This window comes from Motacilla alba, chromosome 3 (genome assembly GCF_015832195.1).
Source record: "Motacilla alba alba isolate MOTALB_02 chromosome 3, Motacilla_alba_V1.0_pri, whole genome shotgun sequence".
NCBI lineage: Eukaryota > Metazoa > Chordata > Aves > Passeriformes > Motacillidae > Motacilla > Motacilla alba.
In genome coordinates, this window is record NC_052018.1 from 106,726,011 (window position 1) to 106,753,776 (window position 27,766).

Here is a 27,766-nt window from a genome sequence, read left to right on the forward strand (position 1 = left end):
ACGCTGTGTGCAGTGCTTTGAAAACAAAAGGAGTTTTTAAACTATAGGAGTGCAAGTCCTAAACATACACTGCACAAGGTACTGTTTTGCTTTTGTTGATGATTTCATATTTAATTGGAAGGCTTTTTAGTTAAGCTCTTATCAAGTTCCTGCAGAAATTATAATTTACTGCACCAATGGCATAGAGGGGCCTCTTTTTTGCATTCATCTTGCCAGGGAATAAAATTGATCTTGATTGTTGGTGATGTGGTTGCCTAGTGCCTTTTGTTCATTATTGTTACATTTTTCCATGTGAAAGGCAGAAAAATAAGGAGTGGAAATCTGTCTAATACTGCATACCTTATTAATATGTCTTGTAGATGCAAAATGCACTTTAGTATTCCAAAGTTAGAGTGGGGATGGCAATTTGCCATCAAGCTTCTTAGTTTGTATTCCTGACTGAGAAAAAAAGTAGAGTTTTGATATTTACTGCTCTTTTGTAACAAACTGGTGTCCCATCCAAACAGTCTTTGCTTTTAGCCTGTGTTAAGCCTTTGTGTTCAGACAAGGCTGACTGTACCTGTCCTATGCACTACCTCAAATCACATGGAAGACATACTCAAATTTTTAAAAAGGAAAATTCCATCAAAAGAGTAATGCATAAAGACTTGGACACAGAGAAAAAGAGGGGAAAGAATAAAGTAGCTTTGGCTGATCTTTATGTTCTTTGAGAGATATAACTGGTTACAGCACTGTAAGTCCTTTGCTGGAGGGAAGGTCAAGTGAAGTATTCCAAAGGCATATTTGAAGATTAGTGATTAAAGAAATTACCCAGCACTCCTTCTAGGGAGAAGCTGTGAGATTATACTGTGCCTGTGCCATTCACAATTAAAAATGGCTTGTATGCCTTGGAGAATATAAACCACATAAAGTGCAGACAAGGAGCTAAACTATGTGAAGCATCTATAAGATTTTGGAAAATCATGTCTAGATAGTGAGACACAGATTAATATTTTAATTGGGAGAAATGCTGCACCAAGTGTTACTCCTTGCCCAGTGAGGGGTGTGGATTGAAATGAAGAGTAATGATGATGAAAGGTCAGGCAGATCTGTGGGGTATGTTGGAGGGAGCCAACAGGTGGTGAAGGCATCTGCTGATAGATGAATTTATTAGGTGAGAACAGAGTCCCATATTATATGATGTGGAAGAAGGATCATTACTAGTTATTACATGTTGAAGATAAAAGAGAAGGGGTTAAATGATGAAAAAGGGTCACTTAACACATTAAAAACAAGCTTCTGTGTTTGCCAGCATAAAAAGCATTGCTACATGAAAGCCACTTATAGGGAAAATACAGAGAAGATTATGGGTCATGTTTTTACACTTGATTAAAGCAAAAAAACCCAAAACCAACCAACAAAACCCTCCAAAAAGACAAAGGAAGAAACAGACAGAATCATGAAATGTTTCCTTTTGAGAGGGAACTGGATTTTTGCAGAATGTGGAGAGTTGGCAAAGATACAAAAGATAATCACGTAAGATACAAATAATATAACATACAAATAATATGCATAATAATATAAGATACAAAAAGATAATAACAATAATAAAAAGTGAATGGAGTAGCTGAAATTGCTGAAAGACATTGGGGCTTTAGGAAAGAGAGTAGCAATTTGACATGTCAAGTGTTCCGTGACAGAGAAACAAATAAAAAACAAACCACTGCAGTGCTGTAAATGAAATACGGTGAATGAATATGAAATACTTAGTATTTTATTTGAAATATTAATTTCCTCTCCTATAGTAAATATGTGTTTTGTCATTGTGTTGTGGTATTCTTCAATATTTGCCATACTGGGCTGATGGCAATCTTCTTCCCCAAGCTTCTGTTGGCTTAAACATTTTTTTATTTTATTTTTAGGTTTTCAAAAATCTTGGTACAGAGGTGCTCAAGTCTGCTTTTGAAGGTTATAACGCCTCTGTTTTTGCCTATGGACAGACAGGCTCTGGGAAGTCCTACACCATGATGGGAAATGCGGTACGTTGTGTCTTCATTGAACCAGAGAATACCAGCTTGGAAGGGCCCTAAGGATTGTTTGGTCCATCTTTTCTTGGCAAAAGCATGGTCAAGACAAGGTGGCCCAGCATCCTGTTCAGATGGATCTTAAAAGTGTTGATTGTTGGGAAACCACCACTCCCCTGGGGACATCATTCCAATCACTGATTGTTCTCATGGAAAATGGTCCTCTTGTATGCAGTCCTATTCTCTGCAGGGGTAATTTGTATCTATTATTATTGCATTTGCAAGGCCCCCAGATGAAGGAAGGAATGATGAATCTGACTCCATGTTTTCTGAAGGTTAATTTATTATTTTATGATACTATATTATATTAAAGAATGCTGTACTAAACTATACTACAGAATACAGAAAGGATACTTACAGAAGTTTAAAAAGATAATAATGAAAACTCGTGACTCTCTCCAGAGTCCCGACACAGCTTGGCCCCAATTGGCCAGAGAGTCAAAACAACTCACACCAGAAACCAATGAAATAATCACCTGTGGGTAAACAATCTCCAAACACATTCCAAAAGAACAAAACAAAAGAGAAGCAAATCAGATAATCATTGTTTTCCTTTTTCTCTGAGGCTTGTCAGCTTCCCAGGAGAAAAATCCTAAGTGAAGGGATTTTTCTGGAAAATATGAATGTAACATATTACCACTGTCTTCTGCGTGTGACCCCTTGTAAATAGGAGTCTCCATCTTCTCTGTAGGCACTTGTTAAATACTGGAACGTGGTTATAAGGTCTCCTCTAAGCCTTTTATTCTCAAGGCTGAATAAACCCAACTCTCTGTGCCTTTCTTCACATGGCAGCTTCCCAGTCCTTTGGTCATCCTTGTGGCCCTTATCTGGACTCTTTCCAACCTGTCCACATCTTTTTTTTGTATAGCAGAGACCAAAACTGAATGCAGTATTCTAGGTGTGATCTGAAAAATGCTGAGTAGAGTGGAATAATTACTTTTTCATCTCTGTCCTGGTTGTTGTGATGCAGTGCAGCATCCTGTTGGCTTTCTTTGCCACACTGTTTGCTTTGTTGTGCTTGCTGTCCACAGGACCTCCAAGTCCCTTTCTGCAGAGCTGCTCTCCAGCCAGATAGATCCCAGCCTTTGCTGTGTTCCTAGATTATGTTCTCTCATATGCAAGGCCTTATATTTGTTGAACTTCCTAAGGTTCTTGTTAGCCCACTATTCCAGTTTATCCAGGTCTTCCTTCAGGGTGGCTGTTCCTTCTGAAGCATCGGCCTCCCCACTCGCTTTGGTGTCTTCATCAGACTTTGCTGTGCTGCTCTTGGTCCCATTGCTCAGGTCACTTATGAAGCGTTAAACAGCACTGGGCCCAATATTGATTCCTGGAGATCTCACCTGTGGCAAGTTTTCAGTTTTACAAGGAGCTATTTGCCACCGCCTTCTGAGTGCAGCCTCCATAACACGTTAGTTTCTTTAGCAGCAGGCTGTGGGAAACCACGTTGAAAGCCTTGGAGAATTCCAGGTAGACAATGTCCACTTCTTGTGCCACATCGAGTGAGCAGGTGTATATTTTTGTGGGAATGGATTAAAATTACACTGTTGCAGGAGCATGTTTTTTGTGGAATTGTTAATACTTCTTCTGTCTGTATGCTACTAACCCTTCCATGTATCACACCTTCAAACCAGTAATTTTTGTTCAGTAACAAAGCCTAAAATTTCTAATGTTACTGCTGATTTTCTGTGCCCAACTTAAGACAAAAAAAAAGGAGATACTGACTTTGAGAAAATTAATGATCAGCTTTTTCTGAAGGCATGTGCTTTTTAAACCTCTTTTGAAGACTCAGAAGCCTAAAATAGGTCCTTTGGGAAGGCTGTCAGGTAAGAAGCAGCAATTGGGCATGACAGTAGTTCATCAAACCCTTATGAGGTTATACAAGAAATTAAATTTTAAGGATTATGTCCTATTGAGCACTGCAGGAAGAGGAAGGTGTGATAGGAGGTGTTTGGCAGTTTGTGAATGAAGGATGGGAGTGATTTCTCGTAGTTGCCTCTGTGACCGTCCAGGGACAGAGAGAACTCACTAAACTTTTGGGGGTGGAGCAGTTTAGAAAGACTGAGTGATGGAGCCTGTTTGCCAGACAGCCTCTGCAGGTTTCATTCTTTAATCCTTGGGAAAAGAAGTGTATTGTGTCTTCTCCCAGTAGAAATTGAAAAGGAGAATATTAGCACTTATCCTTCTTTGGGTAGATCACTCTTCTGCAATGTAGTAGGATTGGGCTCTTTGCACCTCCTCTAGCTTAGGAGAGTAAATTAGCCATAATTCTTTTTCTTTCAGTTGTCACAAAATAAGTAGCTTTATATTTACCTGAATATCATAAGCAGAATAGACTTTTGTAACCAGAAAAGGTCTCACAACCTAGGTGTGAATTTCTATTTCAGAAATTTATAAAAGTGACATTTTTATGAGACTGCCTCGCTATATATAATGACTGTAATTATCAAAACAGTTTGCAAATGAATAGATGCTGGAGTTTGTTTGACACTATTGAGTAGTAAAGGTCCAATCTTCTTGGCATGATACATAAATACTTTAATCTGGCTTTGTATAGAGTGCATATAAAGTATACTCAGCTGGCAAGTTAAATGCTTCAAAATTGATGGCCCTGTCAGAGAGACTACACTGCTATAAGGAAACTTGAATTGGAAATAAGTATTCTTTCTTCCCTACTTCAATTTAAAAAGCCTGGGTTCTGTTCTCATTTTGTTTTCAATATTTGCTGTTCTTGGCTCTGGAAGGCTTCTTCTGCAGTTTTATGTACAGGAATTATTTCAGGAAATATGTGGGCCAGTTAGAATGGTGAGCAGAGATACTGGAATGAGCAGAGATTTATAAAATATCAGGAAATTCAGACTTGGATATGCAGAGAAGGCAAGACTATGGGGGATTAAAAGTCTTCTAAGACCTGAAAGGCTGCTAGAGAAAGGAAGAGGATAATTTGCTCCTTATGGTCAAGGTAGATGGGAAAAAGTCAGTACATTTAAATTGCAATAAGGATTATTCTGGTTAGATAGCACAGAAGAAGAACAGGCTTTTAATGAGAAAATTCAGCTTTTGAATGAACTACCTATTTTGGTTCTTCTGATTTTCATGTCTGGAAACTCTGTAGGCCAGGGAAAAAGTAGTCAAAGCTGTAGTTGATCCTGCCCTTCAGCTCTAGGGGGTGAAAAGGTGAAAGTGTTTAAATATAGTTTCCAATAAAGAGTGTACTTTCTTTAAGATGTACATTTTACCAGCATAATACTCTGGGAACTGTGTGTGCTTCCTTTCTCAACATTATATTGCTAAGGTTGAAATTACTAATTTAAAGCTTGTACTTTCTATTTTAAGCCTCCTTTTGTGGTTGCTGGATTATGTCAGACACTAATGATTTGCCTAAAACTTTGTCATAGATCTTCCATGGTTTTTCCCCTAAGCTTTAATTAAAACTATTCAGGTGTTTCCAAGCAGGAGATGAAAGAAAAGTATTTTCCCTCTTCTGTTGTGTAAAAAAAAAAAATTAAAATAAAATGTGTGTGGGAATTTCCAACACTGACCCATGAAATTTTACCTGGAAATAGAGATTGATAATTGACAGGTGTTGGAAAAGGCTACTCCTCTGTTGCCAGAGGCAAGTGTCTCAAAAAAGCCTGATTAATCTGCAGGTTTTTCCCTTAATCTGGGATTTATTTTGGTTTTTTTTTAACCCAAGGTGCATCATGTTAAGAACTAGGAAAGATAGGAGCAGAGAATAGATTATTATTTCAAAGAATGAAGCTTGGTTTGAGAATGATAGAGAGAGACTTTGATTAAGAGGAGGAAGAAGCTGAGAAAAGGCAAAATGGAGGGATAAAGTATAATTTAGATACTGGAAGTGACTGGATAATAAATTGGGAATTTTATCTGGGCAAAGGAATGAGGAAGAGGAGCTTGGAGGTAGCACCTGGAGCAAGATTGCTGTGACAGAGAATGCAGAGGGAAACTGAAGAATGAGGGCAGAGGGACCTGTATGGGAGCAAATTTGAGAGAGCTTGGGCAGAAAGGGTTGGATTTTTGTAGGAGTCCAAATTGAAGAGAAATCTTTGCCCATGGAGCACTAGCTCTGACAGAGTTTGGTGCAGGGGGAGTCCATTGGCTTTGTGTTTTCCTCTTGCCAGTTATCTGTAGAATCCCACCAGGCAAGCTTTTAGGTGCCTGGAGTGCCTAGTCTGTGTTCACACTGAATATGTGGTCTGGCTTGTCCTAATTTGCATCCTGCTTAATTACAAGGCCCCTGACTGTAAACACAAGAGCATTTCTTCTTGCAGTGGTAAATAGTTAGTCCATTACATGGAATCTGTTTTTAGACTGGAGGGAAATTATAGCTGACAGACTGTTTTGTGAGCTGCTCCAGAGCCTGCCCCTCTTACCCCAAAGCTCATCTGTATGTTTACATCCTGCCCTGTTATTCCAGGGAGCCATGGCTCTGAGGAAGTGTTAACTGCCATCTCCCTGAAGCGGTGGGGAAATGTCCTCAGCAGGAGCTGGTCCCATGCCTAATCATACTTGGTGGGAATGGGGAAGCTGGGAGTGAGCACCCCTATGTCAGATGAGACCAGACCTGTGTGGCACTCTCCTGCTCCTCTGCTGTGGGGAAAACCCTCACTACAGCTTACTGCTTGGCTGGAGAGGGCTGTTCCTGGACCAGCAAGGAAAGCTGCATGCTACGTTTCTGGGTATCTCAGTGGGATAGGTCTTACTCAGTTTGCTTTATTAAACCAACCCAGCATTTCATGCATAAAAACTCTTGATCTGCAGGGACAAACATTCAGTAGTTAATATCAAATTAAATTTGGCTGGATTGTGGGATATGGTGAATGAAGATTTGTCATCATGTACTAATTTATTCAGAGGACCTGTTGCACTTTTTAAAACAGGAAGGACTGTGACCTGGGAATTGGGGGTTTGAATGAAAATGTCCCATTGCTGTTTATATATGGCTCTTGTCCTGTTGTCTGCAGTTGTTGCCGAGTCCACAGTGAAATGAGATAGAAGCAGTTAAAGATACTGGGAGAAAAGGCAGTTCTTGACTTACTCTGGGGAGCCAATCTCTGCCTTAAGCAGTTGGGATTATTCAAACTGAATGAGAGGGACAAAATGTATCCCCGGAGCAAAGAAATGAAGCTGGTTGTACATTCCACGCACAAAAGGGTTAAAGTGGCAAGGTGGCTGCAGTTAAATAAAAGGCAGGAGAGTGTTTGCTGAAAAGTTTTGATTTTTCTCCTTTCTGGGGTCTAAACTCTCCACTAGTCATCTAGGGTTTTATTTTTCAAAATATATTGTGCATGCATATATAGGCTTGGAATTAAGAATTGTTGTTGTTGCAGGGTGATGCAGGTTTGATACCTCGAATTTGTGAAGGATTATTCAGCAAAATAAGTGAAAAAACAAAGCGGAATGAGGCATCCTTTCGAACAGAAGTCAGGTAGGTCTTGGCATGTTAAGAGTTTGCAGGTTATCAAACTTGTTTCAGTTACAAGCACTCTGTTTCACTTTATCTCTGGGAAGAGTGCATATTTTCCAAAAATAACTTTTTATGCTTGGCCTCAGTCCTATAATTGATTTTTGTTGGCACTTGTAGTCAAAATGTGCAGTACTTGTACCTTCAAGCCAAGAGCTGTGCATATTGCATCATTTAAATGATAGTGCAAATGCCTTTGCTGCTGGACAGCATCTTCCTTTTTTTTACCCTTTAGTTCAGACTAACATCAGGAGATCTTGATCCTGCTCATGTCTGCTTTCTTTCCACTTTCTTCTTGCTTTTTTTGGCTTTTTCCTTTATGATACAATACCTTGTAGTCATTATTATCTTAAGCCAGCTTTGGGTCTATGTTCTTTCTCCGAGCATTTTGCTTTCATACTTGTGTTAGTATGGCTTTCCTTTTACAAAAGGCTCTTGAATCAGTCAGTGGCTTTGTATTCTTTTTCTTTCAGTTATTTGGAAATTTACAATGAACGTGTGAGAGATCTTCTCCGACGGAAGTCATCAAAAACAAATAATTTACGAATACGGGAACATCCAAAAGAAGGGCCGTATGTTGAGGGTAAAAACACTTTAATTGTTTTACACTGCATATTTTATTACCTTTGTCTGTTCTAAAATGTGGTGTCTAATTGTAAAGGGCATTTTATCTTTTCAAATATAAATTATGATTGATGCAGTGCCTTGCTTTGGTAAAAAGCACTGGAGGAATAGCTTCTGATTTTGCATTTCTACTTGCTTTCCCAATAATTTCTAAATCTTAGATATTTAAATGAGAACCTATTAGGATCTAATTGTCCTAATCTGTTCTCTACTAGGGAAGGTTCATGTCTCTTTTGGGATTATGCTCATGTTATTCCACTAAATAATTTAATAAGATTGCATTTTTTTTTCTTTTTTACCGTAAATGTATAAGTTGTGCAGTCTTCATATGATGCCTTATTCCCTAGGTGATGAAAAAGTATGACAATAAACACTAATTGTAGCAATGGTTTGCAGTAGTGAGGGTAATTTCAATCTTTTTGTAAAGAAAATTAAGGACATATATGAGCATACTGTAACACTCTGCTTTTCTTCAGACTTGTCTAAACATTTAGTCCAAAATTATACTGACGTTGAGGAACTTATGGATGCAGGAAATATAAATAGGACGACAGCTGCAACTGGGATGAATGATGTTAGTAGCAGGTCACATGCCATTTTCACAATCAACTTCACTCAGGTAACAAAATAAAACTTCTTCCAGAGATTGGACATGTTTCTTTAGAGCATAGTCATCTGTTTGCTTATATGTAGCAAACTTCTTTTCTAATGCCTTCTAATGCTCTTGGTTGTTGTTTTTGGGGGCTTTTTAGAAAGCCCATGGATGACCTGCTAGATGAAGAGAACTTGGAGGTGGGGGAGAAATTGAGTGTGAATTTGTCTGTGCATGCTATAACTTATTGAAAGCAATACATAAATATAATATAAATATTTTAAGCTTAATGAAATGAATGCAGCACATGGTCACTGCATCATGTAGATTACAACTCACAGTGTCATAGCTTGTCTGTACATGGCTAAAAAGTTGCAAATATTACAATTTCAAGAAATAATATGGGAGTTATGCAACCATTCATTATCAAATGTCTTTCAGTGGCATCTTTAATAAACCTGTCTTCTCAAGATCTCCTATGGTAAACAAGTTAAATTCAGCCGTGTCATGAAAAAGGCCACTAAATTTGATTCAGTAAAAATGCAGTATTTATTAGCTTAACATACTTTTCTTTGGTTTATTTTTTCTTTTCTTTAGGCTAAATTTGATTCTGAAATGCCTTGTGAAACTGTTAGCAAGATTCATTTGGTAGATCTTGCTGGAAGTGAGAGAGCAGATGCCACTGGTGCCACAGGGGTTAGATTAAAGGAAGGAGGGAATATTAACAAATCTCTAGTTACTCTGGGAAACGTAATTTCTGCCTTAGGTAAGTCTCTGGTTTTTGTGCTTGTCTGTCTTGAGGTGTTTTAGTTATTAAATACCTTTGTTTACTTACAAATATAATGGCCTATCACCTTTTTGAAAATGAATGAAGAGATCTAATTTTAATTTTCTTTCTATCTTCTCATCACAGCTGATTTATCTCAGGATGCAACGAATCCTCTTTCAAAGAAGAAACAAGTATTTGTGCCTTACAGGGACTCAGTGTTGACTTGGCTATTAAAAGATAGCCTAGGAGGAAACTCCAAAACTATAATGATTGCCAGTAAGTGTTTTTTATTTACTTTCTTTGAATTCTGAATAGTTCATGCTTGATAGGAGTGGATGTAAATATTTAGATTCCAGATCTTTTGTTAAGGCACAATGTAGTTTATACATACTAGTGATTTCTTTCTTTCTGGGCTTTCTGATAACATTCTGGTTTTTACTTACACCCTGCACAGTGTAACTAAAGCTTTGTGCATCTGGTCTATCCTGGGGTGTGAATCAGTTGCTGTTCCAAGCTGGTTTTTTTTGTTGCATTAGTAGCAACCTGGTCTCTTTTGGCATCCTGTGGGAAAGATGGTCACTTTTACCTTCTCAAAGCAAACAACATTTTAACTTCTTGTCTAAATTTAAATATGATGAGTTCTCTTGAAAACTCTTGTGGTTTCCTTTTTACCCATAGGAAGTTCTGCAAGGATCCCTTAGTTTAAAACCCTACCTATGCCATATGTACTGCAGGTTTGTCAACAAATTGGAGTGGGAATTCCATTCCCAAAAAAACAAAGTGAAGCCAGGATGAGGTTTAAGGGGTGGTGAGGATTTTGGATGTTGGATATTGGATAATGGTTTGGGTTGGAAGGGACCTTAAAGATTGTTTAGCTCCATCCCTCCTGCCATGGACAGGGTCACCTTTCATTAGACCAGGTGCTCAGAGCTCCATCCACCCCTGGGTTGTTTTGCTGGTGGGAAGGGTCAGAGACACAGGCATCAAATTAGTGAACTATATTTACTATAATGTAAAACTGTAAACAATCACAAAAGGACAAGCTAAGCAAAGCACGTAATAATTAGCTAAGAATTACAAAAAGATCAGCTAAGAAGAGCACCTAATTGTTACTACGAAAGAATGCCTGTAGTGATTAGGAAAGATACATCACCAGGCTACCCTAATATAGATGCATCCATCATCCAAGCCTGAGAGCCATCAGCTGTGGGGGGAAGCTGTCACAGCAAAGGACTGGAGAGCCACACCTGGCAATCGGGAATGCTGGTGGTGTGTCCACCTCAGGCCATGAGGCTCCCCCACTGCACTGTGGCAGTGGCCCAGTTTTTATACTGTTAAACCAACAAGTGGATGTAAGTTCTAATTTCATTCTCCTGTTGGCTTTCTCCCAAAGCCTGGCATAGGCTCGAGGTGGAACCGAGGGAGTTGTCTTTGATTGTAATACCTCCCCTAATTCGGCTGGATGTAGCCTTACCCAGTTTCTAGATATGTAAGGGTAAATACATGTTTTGCCAATAAATGAACATATATATGTAACAATATTCTGTTAATGACCAAATATATGCATAACTTTTTCTGGGAAGGTTCGTCTGTATGTCAGCTTTGGCTCAGGGCCTGTTGTTCAGGCCTTAGTACCTCACTGTTTCAGTGTCTCACCACCTCCTGGGTAAAACATTTTGTCCTAGTATCTGATCTAAATCGCTCCACTTTTAGCTTAAAACCATTTACCAACCCAGGATGTGGCAGGCTTTCTGGGCCTTGAGCACAGACTGCTGGTTCATATTCACCCACGAAAAAGAACCCCTGAGTTCTTTTCTGCAGGGCTGCTTGCAGTGAGTTCTTTTCCCCAGTCTGTACTCTTGTGTGGGATTGTCTGTACTCTTGTGCAGCACCTTGCCCCTGGATTTATTGACCCTCAATAGGTCCCTGTGGGCCCTCTTGTCAAGCTTGTCCAGGTACTGCTGCATGTGAGGAGAAGAGCAGCTCTGATATTTCTGTCACTCTTTCCTGCTCAAGTGAAATGTGGTCTTAACTGATGCAGTCCCCTTTTGGGATTGTGGGAGAGCAGAATTGAGGGAATAAAATGTATCAGATCAGGTTCTGGTTCTTCAGAACCAGAACCATTCTCTGGATAGCAGTTCCTTTGTTGAAGGATTTTGGGGATGTTTTGGAATCCATGCCACTTGTTTTCTTCAGGAGAATCGTAGTAGTGCCAATAGATGATTGTGGACCAGACTCTGCTTTGTATTGTGGCTCTTTAAGTAAAGCTGTGCTGGCAACTTTCTTCTTGCTGCTTTCTTGCAGTTCCATGTTTTTGGGGTTTTTTTGACAGAGGGATTGGGAAGAGAAGTTTTAGAAACACAGTGAGCTTTCAGTGCCTATACTAATGATTACAGTACCCAGCTTCTTTTTCAGCTGCTTCCTCATCTATTAGTGATGCTTCTGCTAGGCAGAGCCCTGATGGTTGATCTTTTCTTCAACAGTAACTCTACTGGTGATGTGCTAGAATTCCCTCACAGCCCAGCAAGCTGTAAACATACATTTGTCCTGCCTTTTCTATAATTAAGCACAAAAAAATGCAGGAAGATCACTTTAAACTGTAGGAAAGGCTGTAGAAAAAACTGTCTGATTATGATTTGTCATATTGTAACATCCTTCCAGAAGGAGAATAATTTAGTAGTTTAGAGGAAACAGTAGATAAAGCAGGGAAGGGAGAGTTTTAGGAGTTTCAAAGTGCGTCTCCTGTAGCTCAGAGTCTCTACCACAAAAAAAATATTTATTGTTTTGAAGAGAATGAGAAAGGACAGATTATTTTAGTTGCTTAATCAGTTTTTCAGGTGTTTTCATTGTCTGATTCTTTGGATCTCTTCTTCTTTGATCATTAAGATTTCTGGATGTTTTTTTCTTCTGTGTTTCCTCTCATCTATTTGGATGCCTTAATTATCTTTTTAATTTGGACCATCATATATATTGTTAGGAAAATTAAGGGAAGGCTAGCATTAGTACTTGTATTTAAATGGCATTGTTTTTCCTGGTTAGGTTGCTTGAAAAATAATACTGGTTTCTCTTGATGCATCTGATAGCTGACAGTTCTGTGTGCTGCCAGATGCCTGCAGCTCAGGAGAACAGCTAGGTTTGTAAATTATAGAAGCTCTTCTCTTGTTTTGGTTCTCCTGTCTGGTTATTTTTTGTTTTAGTGCTGTTTAATTTCCCTACTGTGTTTTACCTGGAATGTCTTTTCTTTTCAATGATTACATTGATACTTAAAAAATATTCACTGTTTTCCCTACTGATCTTGTAAAAAATTGCAAGAAAACCTGTGAAGTATTCATATAGGACATTTATGTTTACCAGGGAAATGTAAATGTTAAATAGATTGACAGCAAGTTTTCTTTGCAGCACAGGTTGTTAGACCTGGTTATCCTAATAACTTATCTCATACAGTGTTTACTTATGCAAAGTTGTAGTGACATGAAATTGGTGAAGAGTTGGAACAAATTGTATCCATACTGGTAAATGATATATTTCTGTCTCTTCACCCATATGGAATTTATCTGACTTTTAAAATATAAACTAACTTCAGTAAATGAAACATATGGTGCTAGCTAAACTGCTTCTGATTTCACGTCCTTAGCTATTTCACCTGCTGATGTCAATTATGGAGAAACTTTAAGTACACTCCGCTATGCAAATAGAGCCAAAAACATCATCAACAAGCCTACTATTAATGAGGATCCTAACGTCAAACTGATCCGTGAGCTGAGAGCTGAAATAGCCCGACTAAAAGCCCTGCTTGCTCAAGGGAATCAGGTTAGCTTTACTTGGAATTTATGTATAATTTTCCTTGAGTTATACCATCTATTTCTAGAATGTAATTATCTTTCATTATATTGATTTGAGTAAACAAGCTCTATGAGGCTACGAATGAATATTAGTTTCCTGATGGAATCGTTTTCCATATGGCCAGCAGATTACCCCTTTTAACATAAGGGGGGAAAAAATGTCTTCCCAAAGCTTTTATGTTTCTCATAATATAATCTGAGCCAGATTGTAGTGGAAAAGGTAGTCAACACAGCCTAAGGAGACTGAGCAGGAACATACCTTCTGGGTCTGTCCTGAACGTCCTGATGTACTTTGTGTAGTATCTTAAAAGAAGGTTTGAAGTATTCAAGATGCATAAATATGAAAATGTAGAGAATGAATGGATTTAAATAATACATTTTATTTGTGTTTGGCTGTGCAATACATTAGAAGGCACATAACATTCTAAATATGTAAAAATATTTTCAGTGGTAGTGTAAGAAAACAAAAATGCTCTGCTTCACTTTTGCATGATTCTCATTCTTGCTTGGTCAGTATGATCTGCTGGAAACAGTTGCTGCACAGGCTCAGTTAAGTTTAGTTTCTCCTGTGTTCCCAGGGTGGTGAAACCAAAGTAACAATAAAGAATATCCAATTGGTTCAGGCCAGTTGTCTCTTCTACATAATGTCATTCAGATCTGCTAAGTTTCATACTTGAGCAAATATAGTTTGGAAGTATCTGAAGTACCACTTCAGATTTGTTTCTAGAACTATGTAATTCTGTTTTAGATGGTCTGTGCAATGTGAAATGTCAGTTCAGCATGGACCATTGTTAGTAGAAGAGTAGGACTTCAGCTGGATTTCATGCTGTAAAAAATTTGCTGAAAAGGGGATGGAAGCAGAAATGGCTGTTGTAGATGATTGGAGCAGAGAGCTCTGCTTTGTTTTGAACAGTTGAACTCTTTATGGGGTTGAATTACTTGTGGTTTTTTCATATTCTTTAGGAGGGGAAAACTAATTATTTTCAAGTTATGGTTTGATTTAGAGTTAGCAAAGTGGATGTAAGTTGGACCACCTTGAAGTCTGAACGCTTTGTCCTAGTTTCAAGCTGTAAAATAGTGGTTATTGCAGGATAAATCTGGTTCAGAGGTAGGATGTGGTAGATGGCTGTGTGGGAGACGATAGAGAACTTAAGTTTATTGAATTTGTGATTCAGGTTGGTAAAACAGCAGGTGGTGTATAACGTATGCACAGTGGTATAAATCTCTGTATAATTTATTTCCTGTTTTCTTTTGTATCACCAGAGCACTGTATTGCAAATGCTCCTGTAGATCTGAAGATACTGTTTACCAAAATAGGGTGCTGGATTCAGTGTAGAAGGTCACATACAATGAGTACTGCCTGTGTGTTTGTGTTGTTTAGTAATTTTCCTCTTCTAAGGCCAGTTATGTTAAGATATAGTTATTAAAGATAAAGCAGTATACATAAGTGTTAAAGCAAAATGGATAACTATTCATGCATAATACAATTTCATGTTTTTCAGAAATATAAAGAAAGCTGTATTAGGAGTTACCTGTTATAAATGTGTCTGGTTTCTGTGTGTGTGGCCATGTGTATGTAGTGAGTGAAAATAGAACTCTAAGGCCAATTTGTATTTGAAATACCTGCTTTGACAGGGTTTTGATTATTCTGTTTACAGTATTTCAAGGTAAACTGATATATATTAAAGTTCAAGGAAGTTTATGCTAAGGACTCATAAAAGTTGAACAATTGAATTTCATTTGGTTCCCCTCAGAAATTGTGACTGTTTTCTTTTTGAATTGATGTTTACTTTTCATGGTTTTAGATTGCCCTCTTGGATTCTCCAACAGCTTTAAGTATGGAAGAAAAGCTTCAGCAGAATGAAGCAAGGGTGAGTTATGATTTCATAAAGCAGTTTTAAACATCAGAGAAAAGGAAAGGAAAGGTGGGTGGTCTGGATGCAGGAGTACTTGTAATTTTCAGGACTTTTTTTAATGCACAAGTAAGTTTTTCTGATCAGCAGCATTGCCTTGGTGCTTTAAAAAAAAAAAAAGTAGGTGTGTGAATTAGTAATTTTGTTATCCTACTAATATAGCATTGTAACTAAGAGCAAAATACATCTTTTATATTTATGTAGTAGTTCTGTTTATGAAAATGAAATTAAAAGACTGGTTCCCTGACCAGCCTGCCTTACTAAAAAAGTCTGTTTCTAAATAGACTAGAGAGGGAAAAGCCACTAAATCACATTAATAAGTAGCAAGTAATCACAGTAACAAAATATTCACTGTGTAGAAAAAAAGCAGCAAAAGATTATGGGGAGAATGGTCACCTCTTCTATGCTTTGAAGTAATTTATAACTTGTGGTGTGGGGTAGGCATTTCAAAAATTTCAGTATTTGGTGTGTACAAGTATATTAAGTGCCTAATTAGCTATCTTTTTCGGAGAGGGTCTTAAGTCTGGGCGTACTTCACCATGTGCTTCTCAGTTTTTTCAATAGTCCAGCCAAATGTAGAGGCTGGAAAAAGTTTCCAGACAGTTTGGGTAACTTACAGCATCCAGAAGAATCCAAATATAATGGTACTATAGTTTCTCTGACTAGCAGTCATTCTTTATTGTATCTTTCTGCGTTAATTCTTTCCTGTGTATTAGCTTGCTTTGAAAGCTGTTGCAAATTGGTTCAAAAAAGAGTAAAAGTTGTAGTTTGGAACAGGCAAGAGGGAAATATTTGGAATTATTCAACTACATGGCAGCAAATATTTAGTTCTGAATACTGCAAAAAGATACCAATCATATGTAGATGTGATGCCTTTAAAAAAACTAGCTTCTTAGCTGTTTTAAATGGTTGGGTTTACACTGGTACTGCTTCAACCTTTAGAATTAGAAAATTTATGTCTTGCTTTGAGAATCCTGTTTTATTTATATCCTTAATCTTTTTGAGTACAAACAAAAAGCTTTTATCTAAGAGTAGCTCAGTAATGTAAATTGCTGACTATAGGCTAATTAGAATATCTTATTCATATTCTGACAGTAACCATTGCTTATCGTGCTCAGAAGTGTTGGCCCTGCTGTCTGGGGTGTTTATCAAGTGTATTTTATTACCTTTGTCAGCCTTGTTAAAAGGTTATGTGATTACTATTCATGATAATTACAACAGACATAATTACTGAAAATTCTTGGTTGATGTTGCAGTGGTTATAGCTTTTTTGTAATTGAATGAATGCAGTAACTAATTTGTTTGTATAGATTTAAAGACTTTATCACCATATTTATAGTGCCTGACAAGTATATGGTGACTTTCTTTAATGAGTTGATTTTCCTTATATAAGAATACTTTGGAGTAGTTTAATTTAAAAACATTTCATTTGAAAGATTTAATTAAAAATGAAGTGAAGTGTTTCTCAGCAATACAAATTGTTCTGGTATGGTGAATAGAGATGTGATAGACTTCCTTCATGTTTTTCTTTAATCTTTTGAAATCTATTTTGTTTTAATGTTCCAGTTAGCAGCACTGCATAGTAATGCATTGAAAAGTGTGCTTACTTGTCTTTGTTGAAATCTTGAGATGCAGGTAGAGATGAGAGAAGTTTCTGTAGCTGTCATAGATTAATTTGGAGCTGATCTGCAAAGACCAAAAAAATAGCTGCAGGTGGCAAACTGGGAGATGTTTGGAGCAACTCCATCGAAGACTCCTCTCTTTGTGCAATGGCATTATATGAAAGTTACCTAAAGAGGTGGACAACTGCTTGATCAGGAAAGGAAGGACAAATCCTAAGCATTCTGTTGGCTTGACCTCATTTTGAGGGAAGGTCATGGAGTGGGTCATCTCGAGTCCAGTCACACAGCATGTACAGAGCAACCAGGGGAATCAGGCCCTGTCAGCATGGGTTTAGGAAAGGCAGATCCTGCTTGACCAACATTATTGTATTTGCTGGGACCCTCGTGGCAGGAAGGCATGATGAATCTGACTCTGTGTTCTCAGAAGGCTAATTTATTATTTTATGATACTATATTATGTTAAAGAATACTAAACTAAACTGTACTAAAGAATACAGAAAGGATACTTTCAGAAAGCTAAAAAGATAATAATGAAAACTCGTGACTCTGTCCAGAGTCCTGACACAGCTTGGCCATATTGGCCAGTGAGTCAAGACACTCACACCTGAAATCCAATGAAACAGTCACCAGTTGGGTAAACAATCTCCAAACACATTCTATATGTGAGCACAGCGCAGGAGAAGCAAATGAGATAAGAATTCTTTTTCCTTTTTCTCTGAGGCTTCTCAGTTCCCAGGAGAAAAATCCTGGGAAAAGGGATTTTCAGAGAATGTGAATGTGACAAACATCATCTTTTTCTCTGAGAGGATGATCTGGTTTGTGGATGAGGAAAAAGCTGTGAATATTGTTTACCTGGACTTTAGGAAAGCCTTTGATGCTGTCTCCCCCAGCATTCTCTTGGTGGAGCTGTCTCTTCATGGCTTGCACAGGTGCATTGTTTCAGAAGAATACCTGGATGGCTGAACCAAGAAAAGTGGTGGGGTTAAATCCAGTTGGCAGCCAGGCACCAGTGGTGTTCCCCAAGGCTCAGTATTTGGGCTAGTCCTCTTTAATATCTTTGATCTGCATGAGGGGAACAAGTGCACCCTCAGTGTGGTTGCAGATGACACTAAAGTGTGTGGGTGTGTTGATCTGGGGTAGGAAGGCTCTGCCAGGGGATCTGGCCAGACTGGGCTGATGGGCTGGGGCCAATGGCATTGGGTTCAGTAAAGTGAAGTGACAGGTCCTGCCCTTGGCTCACAACACCAGGTAGCACCACAGCCTGGGGAAAAGGAACTGAAATGTGCCCAGTGGAAAAGCACCTGGGGGTGCTGATTGACAGCAGCTAAACATGAGTGAGCATGTGCCCAGGGAGCCAAGAAAGCCACTGGCACCTGGCCTGTGTCAGCAATAGTGTGGCCAGCAGGAGCAGGGAAGTGATTCTTCCCCTGTGTTAGGCACTGGTGGGGCCACACCTCGAGTGCTGTGTTCAGTTCTGGTCCCCTCATTTCAAAAAGGACACTGAGGTGCTGGAGTGAGTCCAGAGAAGGACAGTGAGAGTTGGGGAAGTATCTGGAGCACAAGTGTGAGGGAGGAGTGGCTGAGGGAGCTGTGGTTGTTTAACCTGGAAAAAGGGAGGCTCAGGGTTAATCTCACTTTTCTACAACTGCCTGAAAGGAGGCTGTAGCCAGGTGGGGCTCAGTTTTCTCCCAGGTAAAAGGTGATAGGACTAAAGGAAATGGCTTCAGGTGGCTTCAGGGGAGGTTTAGATTGGATGTAAGGAAAAATTCCTTAATGAAGAAGGGTTGTCAAGCATTGGAAAAAGCTGCCCAGGGAAGTGATTGATTCACCATCTCTAGAGACAATTAAAAGATCTATAAATGTGCCGCTTCAGAGGGATGTGGTTCAACAGTGGCTTGGCAGTGCTGGGTTAACAGTTGGACTTGATGATCTTAAGGTCTTTTCCAACCGAAATGATTTTATACCCAGCACTCTCCCTGTCTGTAATGCCTTTGCAAGCATCTTCTCACTTCTGTGCTGATGACAATGAAGTGAGTGGTTTCTGAGTTGCAGCAAATTTTGCTCTGGTTCACTCCTGAAGCCTGCTGGTCTGCCCCTTCCTCTGCATGCCACCCTCTGAAGGGGATTTTTGCCTTAACATGCCCACCTGTGCCATGGGAAAGGAGCTGTCCTGTTATGGCTAAGGGATCAGTCTGTGGCAGTAAACTTCATAGGATTAAAGCGCTTTATGAAATTGTTTGAAGGTAGACAATTATTTGAAGTCTATTTGAAGTCTATTATCCCAGACTTTCCTTTCATCTTACAGTGTAAATAAGAATTTTGTGTTGTGAGAGAGAAGTATTGTAGATATGGCAATTATTGCAGGAGCATCAGTGCTCTTCTAAATGCTTAAGTATTAAACTTCACAAAGAATTACACAAGTACTTAGTACTTCTTTGAGAATGCATTTATCAAGAACTTTGGAAGAGATGTGATTTTCTTCAAAATTTGTTTTCTTTCATAGGTACAAGAACTGACCAAAGAGTGGACTAACAAGTGGAATGAAACTCAAGATATTCTGAAAGTAAGGCAAACAAATTTTCCTCTTGGTATATGACCTAGCCTTAGTATTTTCCTTAAAAAAAAAGTAGTTTTTCTAAGTCACCTTCTTTGGCTCAGCTCCTTGTGTTACTCACCATAGTGGCCCCACAGTGCAAAACAGTTTCTCTCTAACAAATCTTTAAATTGCTGAATGGTTTTATTGAATTACAAATGCAGAAAGCCTGGGCCAGGGACAAGTGGATCCCTCATATCTTTGGTATTTGTGCGGTATCAACAAGACCTATGAATAATCACTTATCTTACATTGGGTACCTCAGTGGATGTAGTGCATAGTAGACAATGGATTTTCCATTGTCCTGGTGAGATTTTATGTTGGTATTTGGTGTATGATTAAGGTGGCAGTCTGAGGTTATATTTTAACAGGCTGCTTGATGATTCCGTGCGTTTGAAGGAGCACATGTGTGCATGCACACATACACAGAGGAATAATTCCCACAAATTTGTTTTTTAACATGTTAACTAATATTTTTGTTGCCAAATGTTTTAACTGTTCTGTTAAATAAAAATTTTCCAAATTAAGCTTAAAGTTTTAGGATTTGCTGATCATAACTTGTTTTTAATTCTCTGTATCACTGATCTCAAACTTGATTTCTCTTGTATTGCTTTTTGGTTTCTTACATTTTTTTCTTCCAAGTCCACCACTGTCTTTGATCTGACTTCCACATCAGTTGAATGGCTCTGTGCTTAAAAATAAAGGTACAGCACGTACAGCAGAGAGAATGGAGCAGGGTTGGTAACTACTTAGCAGTTGGCATGACAGAATGGACTGTTTAATGTCTACCTAGATATTGAACTCGGAATTGTCAATTGCATATTCATCAGAGATGTTTCAGCTATATCTTTATGTTACTTTGTTACTTTGAAGCATCTGTACATACATAAAACTTTGGTAATTCTCTCTTTATTCACGTATGGATTGGGAAGTCCGTTGTCACATGCAGCATTTGTGAATTTTGGTTGTGAAAGTGTGAAAGCATTTGTGAATTGTGAGTTGGGGAAGTGAACATTATGTTGCACGTGGGAAGTTTTGAAAGCTTTGTGTTGGAAATGCACTGATTCATGCACATAGATTATAGAATCAGAGGAGGTGTTAGCTGAACAATACATATAAATAAGGGAAAGCTGCATTTGTTAAATACTTGAATCTAAAGGACTTAAACGCAGAAGCTGTAATTTCTGATTTTCTAGTACTAAGCTTTTTCAGCATGATTCTTGCAGCTTCTGTATGAACTGCACTCTCACAGAATGATATTTGAGTCTATGAATTACCTTATATTCCACTTTTGGGTTAAAGGCAGTTGATTAAACTTTCTTTGTCCCAAACACCCTGAAAATCTGCAAAAGATTTTTTCGTTGTACTGTTCTATTTTATGCCATTTCACTGAAGGTGTCCATATTTTTATTCACTTCTTGTTTAATGATTCATGAAATCGCTGACAGCACATGAGTGGGAAAGGGCTTTTTGGAAGGTTGCCAGGCTGAGTCACTGGAAAGCAGATTTTAAACTTCACAGAGCAGTGGTGTTTTTTGTTATGGATTCTCTGTGAGTTCACTGGGGTTTTTGTTTTGTCATTTATGTCCCTCCCTTGCACGTAGAGACCGTACAGGTTGTAATTTATAAAAACAGATTGTCTTGGCACTCTGAGAAGTGAGACTGTCTTTGTATGTCCACATCACTGAAGTCACACCTGCCACTTTCCTCGTGCCATAATTCAGTAACTTTCAGGAGATTCTTCATTAAGGTACTTAGAACTTCATGTTTGTATTGTATTGAAAACCTTCATTCCCTTGTCTCCCCCTGGCTTTGCTGTCCTGAGATAGTTGGTGCCCCTTCCAACTCCTGACCTGCAGCAGGCTCAGAGAATTAAAAACCATTTGCTTTTCAGTTTCTAGCACTTTTTGCTCCAAATCTTATAGGCATATGCCTGCAAGATGCCAGTGCACTTGTTTGTAGCTGAATGGGATTACCTACTTTATTGTATGTAGTTATGCTTTTTTGTACTAAGTTCTAAATATTAAAGATCACATGCTTTTGAATTGTTCTCACAGGCTGATGGGAAAATCTGTTAATGTTTAAATCCAAAATAATTGAAAGGATTTTGCATAAGCCTTGTAAAATACAAGTAAGAATCACAGGGCATGCTGGTGTCTTCCACTAGATCAACAGAAAATTGCTGGAAAAAGTTACCTGGCTTTCAATGAATATAGTGCTTTCATCAGGCAAAGATGCCTGACAAATAAACAGTGTTTTGCAAGGAAGATGTTCCTTATATTTTTTTTGCCCTTGCCAGTTATTTTGAACCTTGTTTAAAATTAGACCAGCAGCATCTAAATGCTACCTTGAAAATAATTCATAGAGAATGGAAAATACTCTCCAGCTAGAAAGTACCAAGGAACAGAAAAATCCATGTGAAGGCAGGTTTTTGATAAAAAGTATTTGGCAGCTTGAAATTCAATTTTTCTACTCAGCACTGTAGCATATGTGCAGCTGACATGTGCATCCCAGGATTCTTCCTTATTTCTGTTGGCAGCTTTTGCCCCCTTTGACATTTGTGCATAGTTAACATGAAGTTCTGTTTTTCCATCTTTAGACTGAGTATGTTGAACTATCCTATCTGCAGATGTTGTCAGTTTTGGATTTGGGGTAGTGTGCAGTGGCTGAATGCCATTATCAGCTGTGAACATCTTGTATAACCTTTCATTTTCTTGCTGATGGATTGGACATATCTTGGGCTGGGGGTGGTGGCACTGACAGTGTGCTCTTTTGTGCTTTTGGAAGAATTTTTTTGGAAGGTGACTGTGGGTAGTGGCTTCCTCTGAAGCCTGAATTATTGTCAACTCACACCTAAAGCCCAAATCCTCTCATTTTCTGTATTCAAAGCTTAGGACACTGCATACATCAGGGTTTAATCTTGTGCTGAGTGTGTAGCTTGGCAGGTTCTTGGTGTTGATCTGCCTGAAGTGCCAAGCATTGTTTATAGTAGTGATGTTTGTTTTCATCCTTGATCTTTTCACTGTGATACAAACTGACACTCTAACCTTACTTAATACTACAATCTGTCACCCGTCCTTGTTTTTAATAACAGCAAGGATATTTGAATGCTTAATAAATGTAATAAATAAGTGGATGATGCTTCACCATTGAGTAAAATACTGCATCAGAGCCCAAAGTGATAGTGCTTGGTTTTAAGCCCACAGGCTTTGGGTTATTTCTTTAAATTCACCAAAGGATTGCACCTTACAGAACAGTGTTGCTTTACATTGCTTCTCTGTCTTCAGATGTCTTGCAACCTCAGCACTTAACTGGAGCATTTAGCTTTCATCTCCAGCTCATTGGATCTTTGTGTGAATTTTTTTTTTTTTGCCTTTTTCTTGTGTTCTTTCATATACTTTCCCAAAAAGAAGAGGAGGAGGGAAGAAATCCTGTTTGCTCTTTTCCTTAGTTTAGTCCTTTTTGTATTGTTCTGCTGAAGATGAGTTGTGGGATCTAAGTTGTTAGGGTGACCTATCCAACTTTTGATTTTTCCTCTTAGTTGTTATTTTAATGAATTGGTACAAAACTTCTTTTGATGTGGCTGCTTTATTTCACTGCATATGTTGTCATTCTCCGAGAGATCTTTTTTTTTTTAGTGTCACCTTTTTTTTGTCATCCTTTGTGCGTGTTTCAATTTTTTTCTCTAACCTTTAGCAGCTTTTAATCTTTTTAAAATGTGCACTCCTTTATATAATTCTCTGCTGGTTTTTCTTCCCAACTTTCTTTTATATTTCTCTGCCTTTTTCTGTTTGTGTAGAAATGGGTATGACTTTGAGCTGTTGCCTTTTTAATGTATGTCATTTGTAGCTAGTGTAAACGTGTTTAAATGCTCTTTTAAAATTATTTTTAGTTTGAAGTAGATTTAAAGTTCCCTTTTATTTGCTTATCCTGTTGTTTGATTCTAACCATGTCATTAGCTTTGTGTGTTGATGGTCAACCAATGTCAAAGGATGTAGAGGGATCTATCATCAGAGTCTATTAAAGGGAATGGGTTTTTTTTTGGTGTGTGTGTCTAATTCCTGTGTGCAATAGTTTACCTGGGCACTACTTCAGCTGGCATTATCCTGGTGATTTAGTGACACCACCTCACTTGCATCAATAATTCTGCTGCAGCACTTCACCACATGGTGTGCAAATATGTTATTGAACACTGTTTATTGATGATTTATTTGATGATTCTTTTTTCTTTTTTGTGCTGTTTGGTTGACTACTGCTTAATAGTGCATATTTATGTCTTAACATTGGTTGTTCCTGCATGAGGCATGAGGAAGAAAACTGTATGTAAACTGCTTATCTTGAAGCATTAACATCTACTGTTTGTTTATATCATGCTTCTTTTTACGGAAAATGAAATACCCTTGACTTGCCGTGATGAATAAATACAGATTAATACCAATTATTTTGGTGGACATACTCATCAAAGCAGGGGAATTTTCTGGGAATTTTCTTTCTTTGGGAATCTTGGCTATATGCAGCAAAGACAGTAGGAGACCAAAACTCAGAGCAGCTGTGTTGCTAGTTATGAGGTGTAGATTAGGGTGACACAAGCAAATATATTTTATTTTAACAATTTGCTTTCCATGGTGCCTTGCATACCATAGTGAACTCTGTCAAGGGCAGTTTGTTGTGTTCTATATAAATGTTGCATCTGTCTACATTTATTTTCATAGCCAGATAATCTTTAACCACATTTGCTGAACGGTATTAAAACACTCTTGTCTCAGTTCTTCTGCCTGAAACACTGGGCGTACATCACCATTTTATGCCTTGTTGTTACTACCTGTTAGCTGTGGCTCACTTGTCTGCTTTTCCTCTTCCCATTTGTTTGTGTTCTACCCCAGTAGATTGCCCTTTGATGAGCATTTGTTTTCTTCATTCTTTCATATCATTGCTTGAACAAGCTCAGTCCTCAGGTGAGAAGTGCTGTCAATTAGCACCTTCTGCTTTCACCTACAATTCCAGTGTCTGCTTCCACCTTTGATGGCAGCAGGGTACAGGAGTTGTAGAAGCTCTTGGGCTCCTAAAAAACAAACTCTAGGACTTCTAAAAAGTAAATAGGCTTTAATCCTGCCCTTTAGAAGTGCATGTGAGTTTTAAAGACCTCTGATCACATGCCTGTGAAGAACAGGTTCAAAAATTGGTTCTATTTACAGGTCAAATGAAAAAAATGGTGTTACAAGACTGGTGTGCATATATAAAACAATGTCTATATGATGCTGCATTTAAACCATTTGCAGCTTTGGCGTATGTGTTTATTTGTATGTTTGGCAGGAATTGTTTCTAAGGTTTTTTTCTATTTCAGTAAGTGAATAATTTTTGTAAACTTGTTGTTAGTTAGGCATATTGGTTGCTGCTGAAATTGTTTTCTGTTAGAAAAGTTCATAGAATAAATAGAGTAGCAACTCTGTTCCTAGGGATATTGGCTTTCTCAACAATTGTTTGTCCTCCAGCAATTCTATATGTTCATTTATCCAACTGAATTTGTATGGAAAAGCAAAATGCACATGCACATTGAGTAGTCTCTTATTAACATATTACATTTAATAGAATTGCCTTCAGCTGGCTCGTGAGTGCTGTGCAGAGGAAAAGATAATATGAAAGTTTCAAGAGGGATGATGTTATTTATTCTTGTTTATCTTGGTCAGTAATCACTCAATAAATGCAAATAGCATCTTTTCTCTAGAAGCCTGTTTAACTGTGGTTTTGATTTCTTGCACTAGATGTCACTGCAGACACAAGAATCAAATTCTTCTGCATGTTTTAATTTGGATTTAATTCAGATATTTTAAAGGAAAATGAGTTGCAATATCTTGAATTTCATTCCACTAAAATAAGTTTATGAGAATGCCAAAACATTGCTTTAGGAGCAAGTCCTGGAGAACCTGAGAAACTGTTCTGACAAAAACACTTCCAAACAACAACTCACAGTTGCAATGCACTGCAAAGTGATTATGTACATTAAGATTTATTGCAATTATTTTAAAGTGCATTTTTCAACCCTCTTTTTCAACTGACAGTATATCTAGAATGTTTGAAAAAATTAGCTAATGCCTTTAAAATATATTTATTTTCTTAAATTTGTATCCTTGATATTTTAGAGATGTAAAAGATAACTTTCTGAGAGAGGCAGTATCTTTTATTTTCTCAGGTAGTACAGGTGAGAAGGCAAACAGGCTTTTGGACATAGAGGTCTTTCACTGGTCCCCCTCAGCTAATTACTTTCACTGGATATTGCAGTTGAAACACCAGTGGCAATGATATGCAATTTCTATTTATAACTGCTTCTTTTAACATTTTTCTCCTGATTAATCACTTCTGTAGATTTATAATTGAGTTTCAGTACATGAAAATTTAATAAGTTTGTTTGTTTTTTTTCATCTTTTTTAAGAAAGTTGTCTGATGACAAGGGAGTGTTTACTGTTCTTGGTCTTTTTACATTTTTTACCCACAGCACCTGCCTCGTGGGCTGTGATGAGTAATATCAAGTTTAGCTCTCAATTTTATTAGGATTTGTTTTATTATGCCTGGCCTTGTGCATTATGTATTTATTTCCCAAGTGTAGCAGTTATTAGCAGTGGTTGTAGTTAAAACATCATCTATTCTGGTCAGAAGATTTCTCCTTAGGAATTTGAGGTTGGACAGAGATTATCCAAATATGATTTGTTTTACCTTCAAGAGACATTGTTTTTTCATACCATATGACTGAACAGATACCATTATTAAGTGATGATTATTACTTTACCTAAGTTAGTTTGTCTGTCTCAGCCTTGGCTTGCTGTTGTCAGAGCATGAAAAAAGTACTGAACTGGGAACTGGTGCTACTTATCTACTGTAGCTCTTTTCCTAGCAGAAGCAGTATTGAAAGGGTCCCAGCCACCTGAGGAATGCTGAGTGCAGCAGTCAAAAGTAGATTTCAAAAGGAATAATTGTCTGCTTTCAAGTCTTTCTGCCACCTGTGTTCATCTGATGAAGAAATCTCCTTTTTCTCTTGCAGATGCTATAACTGCTTGTGGTGCCTTTCTGGTGGACTGAGCATTTTTAACTTTCAGTTTCAGCTGGAAGGTTGTGATCAAGAGATGCCTAATGCTACTGATTGTTTTTTGTTTCAATTTTAAACACTTTTTTCCACTTGTCACCAGCTGAGCCATAAGAGCAGCACAACTGGGGACTACAGTTTCTGAGTCACCAACCACTGGTTAAGCCAGGGTTTTGAACAGTTTGGTTGATAAGGCTGTGCATTTCAAAAGAGACCCTCCAGTGTCTAGGAGTAGCCATATTGCCAAATATTTCACTGCCCTCCTCCTTCCCTGCATTTGTAGATCATTCAGGGCATGCTTAGCCTTAATGCATCACTAGAGCTTGTAGGTGGTTTTCAAATGAAAGGGAGTCAGAATGGGTTGCTTTTGAAATCCTTTCTGTAGCTCAGATGCCACTTGTTCAACAATTCCTCCTGGACATTTGTTCTGCTTTCCTATTAATTATCTTGTGCCAGGAAGGTGGTCTAAATTGAAATCAGTGGAAGCTCCTGAAAGAAGAAGAAATAAATCTTAAAAACTGTTTCTCCCAAAGGATCAGCAGAGAAGTATTAAGGGAGAGAAAAAAATGTAAATTTCTCATTGGATTTGGCTGTGGGATGAGAAAGAAGCATTCCAACATCTACAGTTTAGATGAACCCCAAATTTATATCTGCCTCACAAATGTGCTGTTTCTAATGACAGTGTGACATGAAATGCTGGAACTGTTTTATTCTGCTGGTGATTTTAGCAGTATATTTAGGAGTTTATTGCTGTGTGATTCTGATACCTTTGAGTGCATGGTACTGTTGTGCATCTGACTTTGCATCTTAAATGGCTGCTGGGCGTTAGCCCTGATTCACACAGTCTTAAACACAGGTGGCAGCACAGACTGTGGTGTTGCAACCAGTCAGGAATGTGCATCTGACTGTGCATATTCCTCTGCAGAAGTCTTCCCTGTTGTGTTGCTAGTCCTGAGGTGTATCTTTTCTCCTTGTTGGTTGTTGCTTGCTAGTATGCACAGTCCTCCTTCCTCCTCCAATTCCATTCAATAGCATGGGTTACCTGTTGATCCAGAGGAAGGAATTCACAGATTGAAAGCAATCTGTTACTTTAGAATAATCTCTGCAGAAGTAAAGATGAATATCTAGGTGAACAGTAAACAGAACTCTAGATAAGTGAAACACTTAATTCTCCCATTGCCCTAGAAA

General features: G+C 38.2%; 1 protein-coding gene across 4 annotated transcripts in view; it reads left to right on the top strand.

Annotated features, from left to right (window-relative positions):
• The window catches only part of KIF16B (kinesin family member 16B), a 140,865-nt gene that overhangs the window by 18,596 nt on the left and 94,503 nt on the right, over nt 1-27,766 (top strand). For all 4 annotated transcript variants that reach the window (XM_038130733.1, XM_038130734.1, XM_038130731.1 and 1 more), the window contains exons 4-12: nt 1,902-2,018; nt 7,412-7,509; nt 8,019-8,128; nt 8,646-8,788; nt 9,359-9,527; nt 9,675-9,806; nt 13,165-13,340; nt 15,178-15,243; nt 19,411-19,470. In XM_038130733.1, coding sequence (XP_037986661.1) covers nt 1,902-2,018; nt 7,412-7,509; nt 8,019-8,128; nt 8,646-8,788; nt 9,359-9,527; nt 9,675-9,806; nt 13,165-13,340; nt 15,178-15,243; nt 19,411-19,470 — 1,071 coding nt within the window. The remainder of the gene's footprint in view (nt 1-1,901; nt 2,019-7,411; nt 7,510-8,018; nt 8,129-8,645; nt 8,789-9,358; nt 9,528-9,674; nt 9,807-13,164; nt 13,341-15,177; nt 15,244-19,410; nt 19,471-27,766) is intronic.